Here is an 8,485-nt window from a genome sequence, read left to right as displayed (position 1 = left end):
GGATACTGTATTTATTCTGTGTACTATATGGGTGGATGTATTCTTCTTGGATGAATGTCCAGTTGTTGAACTGTTGTTCGCTACCATAGGTTGGGAACCTGTTTGGCTCCCATCGTTCCACCATCATCACCCTCTATAATGGAGCCTTCGACTCTTCCTCGGCTGTCTTCCTCATCATCAAGGTATCACAGAACTCACACATACTGTAGCCTACAGGACAGAGGCCTCTGAGAGAAATGTTCTGCTCGTCAGGTTACTAGATAACTGCCTTAAAAAGGCCAAGTGTATAAAACAGATGAATTTGTATATATTGTAGATATATCCCATATATTGATTATATTTGTATATATTGTAGATATATCCCATATATTGATTATATTTGTATATATTGTAGATATATCCCATATAATGATTATATTTGTATATATTGTAGATATATCCCATATTGATTATATTTGTATATATTGTAGATATATCCCATATTGATTATAGTTGTATATATTGTAGATATATCCCATATATTGATTATATTTGTAGATATATCCCATATAATGATTATATTTGTATTATATGTAGTCATGGTTGTTTAATAGCTATCCATTGGTGGCTCTGCTTATCCATCTCTCTCTCCCTCCGTCCCAGGTGATGTATGAAGGAGGGGTCTCCCTCCGCTCCTCCTTCCTCATTCTCTCTGTCTGCAGTGTCATCCACCTCCTCAGGACGTTCTTCCTCATGCCCAACACCCACATTCCCTACCCACTCCCTGAGGGCTTCACCTATGGGTGAGAACTACATCCAACTCCCACCCACATTCCCTACCCACTCCCTGAGGGCTTCACCTATGGGTGAGAACTACATCCAACTCCCACCCACACCAACTACCCACTCCCTGAGGGCTTCACCTATGGGTGAGAACTACATCCAACTCCCACCCACATTCCCTACCCACTCCCTGAGGGCTTCACCTATGGGTGAGAACTACATCCAACTCCCACCCACATTCCCTACCCACTCCCTGAGGGCTTCACCTATGGGTGAGAACTACATCCAACTCCCACCCACATTCCCTACCCACTCCCTGAGGGCTTCACCTATGGGTGAGAACTACATCCAACTCCTCAGGACGTTCTTCCTCACGCCCAACACCCACATTCCCTACCCACTCCCTGAGGGCTTCACCTATGGGTGAGAACTACATCCAACTCCCACCCACACCAACTACCCACTCCCTGAGGGCTTCACCTATGGGTCAGAACTACATCCAACTCCCACCCACACCAACTACCCACTCCCTGAGGGCTTCACCTATGGGTGAGAACTACATCCAACTCCCACCCACACCAACTACCCACTCCCTGAGGGCTTCACCTATGGGTGAGAACTACATCCACCTCCTCAGGACGTTCTTCCTCACGCCCAACACCCACATTCCCTACCCACTCCCTGAGGGCTTCACCTATGGGTGAGAACTACATCCACCTCCTCAGGACGTTCTTCCTCATGCCCAACACCCACACCAACTACCCACTCCCTGAGGGCTTCACCTATGGGTGAGAACTACATCCAACTCCCACCCACACCAACTACCCACACCCTGAGGGCTTCACCTATGGGTCAGAACTACAACTCCCACACATACGACAGTATTCATCTGACCAGGCCCTATGATACATAATGCCATAGTATGTATGGGGGTTGTAGTTGTCACCTAGAGAACTACGACTCGCATAGGGCCTGGGGGGTTTCCAGACCATGGAGTGTTTCCTTGTCAGATTACTTGGGCAGGAAAAAGTCCTGTACATGTTCATAGATAAATGCAAAACAAAATGTAATTATTATTAGTGTTTGGCATTTAACAAATGGTATTGAATTGTTCGGTTAGTCTCAATGACATCCATGCTTATCAGATGGTGACCCTGATGATAAAACATATTTCATTATACTCTGATGCTTCCTTTTCAACAGCGTAAGCCCTGGAAAGTCCAACAGCTACAACGTAGAGGAGATTGAGAAGACGCGAGAGACGGGGATGACATCGGAGGGGGAGGGGCCAGCTGAGACCGACGACATGCCCCTACAGCCTGATGATGGGCAGCAGTCGGAAGACTCTGGGAAAGGTGTCGTTTGGCCAACTACAATCTTTAATCTGGCTGGGGAATGGAAGGTGCATTTTGTTGACTCAAATGGTCTCCTCTCTCTCTCTCAGTGGCCAGTTTCAGGAGCTGTGTGCAGTCGTGGTTCTTCCTGTGGCATCTGGTGTGGCTGTCTGTCATGCAGCTGAGACACTACCTCTTCATCGGAACACTGAACCCCATGCTCAACCGGCTGGCCGACAACGACTCAGCCCTGGGTAAAACACACACATGAACACACGCATGTACACACCAAAGCATAGGTTCACTGAATGAATCTAAATACTCTCTCCCCCCCCCCATCTCTCTCTCTCAGTGAGTCAGTACACCAATGCCTTTGCCTTCACCCAGCTGTGTGGGGTCCTCTGTGCTCCCTGGAACGGGCTCATCATGGACAGATTACAGGGGAAGCTCTGGCTCCAGGTGGGTCACATGGCTGTAGCTTAGCAACAACAGGATGGTGTTCAATAGTAGCTAAATGTTAAGCAATTAAAGACAAAATGGGTTATTTGTTCAGGTAGTAGGCCTACCTTCTGTTTCAGTCTAGAATATATATTTTTAAATTCTATTTCATGCCTCATGAGCATGGTTCTGGTGTGTGTGTGTGTGTGTGTGTGTGTGTCCATCATCATCATCATCCTCACCCAACCTTTCTCTCACTTCTCCTTATAGGAGAAACAGATATGAGGCAGACCTGCGCTCTCCCTCTCTCTCTCTCCCTCTTCCTCACCTCCTCCAGTGCCTCCTCTTCTCCATCTGCGCCTCCCTCTCCTCTCCTCCCTCTCCAGTACCTCACCTTCATCCTGCAGGTCCTCAACCGCTTCCTTCTTTCCTCTACGGAGGCAACGCAGCCTTCATCAGCATCGCGTGAGGAAAGAGGGATAGAGACAGATAGTGGGGCAGATTAATAGAGAGATCTGACAGGAAGGAAATAAAAAGGGAAGATTATAGAAGAAGGAACAAGGGACTCAAAATTAAAAGACAATATACTTGACATTCTAAAATGTGAAAATACAGTTGAAAGACTAAAGTTTACAATAAAGGAAGGTGACTGAGTGCTCCTCATTCATACTTCCTCAGTTGACGTCTTTCTCCATCCTGCCCTCTCTCACCAGTTTTCCTGGGGTCCACTTTGGGAAGCTGTATGGTTTGGGATGTCTCTGTCTGCCGTGGTGTCACTGCTGCAGTACCCCTGTTGCCCCTGGTCAAAGGAGCCCTAGGTGGAGACCCCTTCTATGTGAGTGGGTCATACAAACATACGGTCACTAGATGATCATTAACCTCGTCCCCAGGCCCAGTTACTCGGCAGAGAGCCGGTGGCAGGGTGGATGAGATTGGGGTACATGTACTGTGCTGTACTTGCCAAAAAGTAAATATTGAACTGTCTTTGTTGAACCTCATAACACAAAAACCATGTAACTTGCAGTTGGCCTACTTTGTACACATGTAAGGTTAAGGCTACGCTCTCAAAAGGGCTGTCTTTGTCGTCTTTCCTCCTCAGGTGAACATCGCTCTGACTCTCCTCACTCTACTGGCATTCATCCATCCAATCAACATCTTCTACCACTGCAGGAAACTGACCAATCAGAGGGAGGATATGGCCGGCGGTGCTGCCATCACATTGGCTGAGGCCAAAATGTAGGGCACATTACATGATGGTCCTGAGCCAAGGGAAACAGGAATTGTCTTATTTCTAATTGTTTAAAGGGAATATGTGAATATGTAATAATAAAACGCTTTTTTATACTTATGTTTTACAGTAATCCCATATTCCATCAGTATGTTTTGTTGGATAGTTGTCAATAAAAATAATTATCCATTATTGTGTCCTCATTTTTAAGCATAATAAGTCATAGCAGACTGTCATGCCGGAAGTCGTCAATGAAAACAAACTGGTTTCCGGTTAAATTGAATCACGCAGTCCCAAAACAAACCAGTTGGCGTTCACATATACATTTAGGCTGATAAAGATTGGTATTCAAGGTTTTCGTCTCGTGTAGGCAAGAGTTGAAATTACCGATGAACACCCAATATCCTGAGTTTCACAACAGCTTTAGAAATGTAGGAAACCACGTTTAGCTACAATTTTATTCCGAGTCGAAGGGTGGATGAAGTGATCGACGTGATGCGATCTAGTTTTACACAACTTCAAAAGCAACTGAACGGATCTTTACATATGTCAACAGAGGAAGTTGAGGTTTTATTTCCGTCCATCTCTGAAGTGCCGTTGGCTCGTTGTAGGGGTTCTCTGCAAAAAGCGTTACTGGCGGAGAGAACCAAGCTGTCGAAAAGTCAGGTCGCCGACGTTCTTACCGTGAAAGGTCCAGTACCGAGAACGGAGAGAGCAGAGTACTTCAGTTAGCGGCGGAAGAAGCTGAAAATGAAGATGTCGTTTACGACAACGATGGCACAGACACAGGTAGTTCATTCTACACACACTGAATCAATATAACATACAAAACATTGTCCAATATGTGTGTAGCTTACTGCTGTATAATTGATTGTAATCAAACACACAGTAGAGAACGTATTTTGATCAAGTTTGGGGGTACATTTATGAAATGTAGCCCATAACAAGTTAGGAGATAAAAATCGGTTCAAGTTATTGCCAATGTTGACGCTTGCCTTACTTCCCCAACAACAACAGGTCACATGTAGACCAGTGATACCAAAGCAGACTCAGATCCACCATACTGTGTCAGTGGATCAAGCCTCCACCACACATGCAGTCTGTGGCCATATGTTCAGGACAGGATGATGCACCTACGTGTCCACACGGGAGAGAAGCATTACTCCTGCTCCGACTGCAACAAAACCTTCTACAGACAGGTAGGAACTGTGTAGAAGTAGCAAAACATGATTTCAGCTTGTGGTAAGAGTGATAAGCTCTTTGGACAGGCCCAAGCCGTACATGTGCTCACACTGCAGCAAATTCTTCTCCAACGCCGCGGCGGTCGCCGCCCACGAGCGAGAAGCCGTTTCCGTGCCCGTACTGTGAGAAGACGTTTACTACCGCCGGTATGATGAAGGCGCACATCCTGTGCCACCTGACTGAGCAACCTCACCCATGTCCCCAGTGTGACAATTTCTTCAGAACAGTGTATGATCTGAGTCATCAGCTGGTGACAAGTGTCCCAAGGACTCCAGGACAGCCAGGATTCTGCATAACCACAAGGTCAGTCAAGTTAGGTTGAGAGGACTGGTCCCTGGTTTTGCTGTCAGTGTACATGTAGGTAGGAAACACTGTTCATAAGGGTTTGAGGAAGTGTTGGAGAGATGTGGACTCCTGTATTTACTCTAAACAATACTACTGTTACTGTAATTTAATTATGCCAATGTGCTTTCATCAATTGAAAGCCCTTAATCTATTTTGAGAATTTCTACGATTTTTTGTTTGTTAAAAATAGACGCAGACCAGTCTTTCAATAGGTAATAGAATTTATTCTCGGAGCGCGCTCCCACTTAATCACAAACAGTTTATATACAGATCATGACGTCATTTCATTGCTTTAACAGAATCCCCTCTCGACCGGGACAAAGTGAGGTGAAAAGTTCATTCTAACTTACTAACACACTCCCAGATAACTTTTGACCCCTCAACATTATCGATCACCACTGAACTGACAGTTTTAATTAACAGAAACCCTAGGAATGCACTCACTGCCTTATCTAAAAACCCCAGAGCTAAGTTTCTGTAGGGTCACCCATAGGCTAACGAACTTATCGGTTTCCACAGTCCACAACCCATTCGTTTCTTCCTAGTTGGAATGGTGTTTATTAACTTTTTAATTACTCCTTGTCTGTGTCTCACAATCCCTTCTTATGAACTCATATTGTTAATCAGATATAATAAAACAGAGTATAAGTTTACTTAGTTACAATTCTATTTAAAATGATTTGTTCAGTCATGTAATCATCATTTCCCAACAACTACACACGATGGTATACTATAGGTATGCTTTGAACAGTTGTTTTTGAAATTCTATATTAAAAAAATATATATTGGCGTATAAAAGGACTGGCGATGAGAATAGCTAAATGGCGCCGTGAGAAACTCAACAACATTGTTCCCTGTATTAGGTGGCGGACAGTGACCACACCTTTGGCGGACAGTGACCACACCTTTGAGGACTGCAACAAGACACCCCATCACCTGAAGCTCCGCTCAGAGGACACGCCCTCCTTCTGTCCCGACCGTGGCAAGGGATTTCTCTGGCCCGACCGCCTCACCCTCCACCGCCGTACCCACGTTACAGAGCCCAAGTCCGGGAAGATCCATGTGCCTGCGGGCGTTCACCAGGGAGTGACACCTTAATGTTGAGCACGGCATCGCACCGTCCACCCCCATGGGTCAAAGTTGAACTGTCATCTGGATTGGAGGCGAAGACTAGGACAGTCCAGGTCAAACTAAACCAAACTGAGACAGTTCCAGCAGAAGAGGAGGATCACAATGAAGAAGTCAGAGCAGTTTGGTGTTGAAAGAAGAAAACGTGTTCCCGTCTTATAAACTACTTCTGTCAGTGTTTAGTAGTACACTCCATAGACACCAGCTTGTGTCAGGGAGTGCTGTAGCAGGGAATACAGGTCTAGGACCAGTTAGACTGCAGCTTGTGTCAGGGCCGGGGAGTGCTGTAGCAGCAAGAACAAGTCTCGGCACTGTTGTTAGAATGCAGTGTGGGTCAGCAGGAAGAACAAGTCCCAGGCCTGTGTTTATGATTGTTGCCAACCAGGGAGTGGGACAGCCTCTGACCTTGTTCCAGGCACCTGTAGTGAGGTTCACAACTCCTGGTAGAGTCACAGCACCATCTACAGGCCAAACAGCGAAACAACATCCTGTGGTATCATCCAAAGCAACACCCATAGCACCAGTATAGTATCCAAACCCATAGTAACACTAGTAAATCCCTGACAAGTCTCACCCGTAGCAGCTAAACACATAGTAGCAGCACCAGTCACCTCCATGGCCAGACATCACAACTATGGCAGCACCAGTCACCTCCATGGCCAGACATCACAACTATGGCAGCACCAGACACCTCCATGGCCAGACATCACAACTATGGCAGCACCAGTCACCTCCATGGCCAGACCAGACATCACAACTATGGCAGCACCAGACACCTCCATGGCCAGGCCAGACATCACAACTATGGCAGCACCAGTCACCTCCATGACCAGACATCACAACTATGGCAGCACCAGTCACCTCCATGACCAGACCAGACATCACAACTATGGCAGCACCAGTCACCTCCATGACCAGACATCACAACTATGGCAGCACCAGTCACCTCCATGGCCAGACCAGACATCACAACTATGGCAGCACCAGTCACCTCCATGACCAGACATCACAACTATGGCAGCACCAGTCACCTCCATGACCAGACATCACAACTATGGCAGCACCAGTCACCTCCATGGCCAGACATCACAACTATGGCAGCACCAGTCACCTCCATGACCAGACATCACAACTATGGCAGCACCAGTCACCTCCATGGCCAGACATCACAACTATGGCAGCACCAGTCACCTCCATGGCCAGACATCACAACTATGGCAGCACCAGTCACCTCCATGACCAGACATCACAACTATGGCAGCACCAGTCACCTCCATGGCCAGACCAGACATCACAACTATGGCAGCACCAGTCACCTCCATGGCCAGACATCACAACTATGGCAGCACCAGACACCTCCATGGCCAGACATCACAACTATGGCAGCACCAGTCACCTCCATGGCCAGACATCACAACTATGGCAGCACCAGTCACCTCCATGACCAGACATCACAACTATGGCAGCACCAGTCACCTCCATGGCCAGACCAGACATCACAACTATGGCAGCACCAGTCACCTCCATGGCCAGGCCAGACATCACAACTATGGCAGCACCAGTCACCTCCATGGCCAGACCAGACATCACAACTATGGCAGCACCAGTCACCTCCATGGCCAGACATCACAACTATGGCAGCACCAGTCACCTCCATGGCCAGACCTCACAACTATGGCAGCACCAGTCATCTCCATGGCCAGACATCACAACTATGGCAGCACCAGTCACCTCCATGGCCAGACCTCACAACTATGGCAGCACCAGTCACCTCCATGGCCAGGCCAGACATCACAACTATGGCAGCACCAGTCACCTCCATGGCCAGACATCACAACTATGGCAGCACCAGTCACCTCCATGGCCAGACATCACAACTATGGCAGCACCAGTCACCTCCATGGCTAGACCAGACATCACAACTATGGTAGCACCAGTCACCTCCATGGCCAGACATCACAACTATGGCAGCACCAGTAACTCCCAGGTGAAGACCAAACAGAAGAAA

At 47.2% G+C, this 8,485-nt stretch overlaps 2 protein-coding genes and 1 long non-coding RNA gene across 3 annotated transcripts; 2 read left to right on the top strand and 1 right to left on the bottom strand.

Moving 5' to 3' along the window:
* Positions 1-721: 721 nt before the first annotated feature.
* On the bottom strand, positions 722-1,250 carry LOC127922263 (uncharacterized). The gene is made up of 3 exons (XR_008110673.1): positions 1,180-1,250; positions 903-1,091; positions 722-839 (listed from the first exon to the last, which is right to left on the bottom strand). It is a non-coding gene; the product is annotated as an uncharacterized LOC127922263 (long non-coding RNA).
* Positions 1,251-1,408: 158 nt separating this feature from the next.
* LOC127922262 (equilibrative nucleobase transporter 1-like) lies at positions 1,409-2,579 on the top strand. Its single transcript, XM_052505912.1, has 4 exons — positions 1,409-1,550; positions 1,966-2,117; positions 2,207-2,350; positions 2,449-2,579. Exons 1-4 carry the CDS (start codon positions 1,459-1,461, stop codon positions 2,577-2,579), a joined length of 519 nt encoding a protein of 172 aa, XP_052361872.1. The 5' UTR covers positions 1,409-1,458.
* A 1,483-nt stretch (positions 2,580-4,062) lies between these two features.
* LOC127922261 (zinc finger protein 707-like) lies at positions 4,063-6,447 on the top strand. The gene is made up of 3 exons (XM_052505911.1): positions 4,063-4,551; positions 4,780-5,307; positions 6,213-6,447. Exons 2-3 carry the CDS (start codon positions 5,153-5,155, stop codon positions 6,445-6,447), a joined length of 390 nt encoding a protein of 129 aa, XP_052361871.1. The 5' UTR covers positions 4,063-4,551; positions 4,780-5,152.
* The last annotated feature ends 2,038 nt before the right edge of the window (positions 6,448-8,485 follow it).

Source organism: Oncorhynchus keta, unplaced genomic scaffold (assembly GCF_023373465.1).
Source record: "Oncorhynchus keta strain PuntledgeMale-10-30-2019 unplaced genomic scaffold, Oket_V2 Un_contig_25036_pilon_pilon, whole genome shotgun sequence".
NCBI classification, from domain to species: Eukaryota; Metazoa; Chordata; class Actinopteri; order Salmoniformes; family Salmonidae; genus Oncorhynchus; species Oncorhynchus keta.
The sequence above is the reverse complement of the archived record's forward strand: the minus strand, read 5'-3'. Positions and strand labels throughout refer to the sequence as shown.

Coding starts and splice junctions, on each gene's coding strand:
- LOC127922262 (XM_052505912.1), top strand. CDS start 1,459: ATGGGTGAGAACTACATCCACCTCCTCAGGACGTTCTTCCTCATGCCC. Junction 2,118..2,206: donor GTCGGAAGACTCTGGGAAAG/GTGTCGTTTGGC, acceptor TCTCTCTCTCAG/TGGCCAGTTTCAGGAGCTGT. Junction 2,351..2,448: donor CGACAACGACTCAGCCCTGG/GTAAAACACACA, acceptor TCTCTCTCTCAG/TGAGTCAGTACACCAATGCC.
- LOC127922261 (XM_052505911.1), top strand. CDS start 5,153: ATGATGAAGGCGCACATCCTGTGCCACCTGACTGAGCAACCTCACCCA. Junction 5,308..6,212: donor GGATTCTGCATAACCACAAG/GTCAGTCAAGTT, acceptor TCCCTGTATTAG/GTGGCGGACAGTGACCACAC.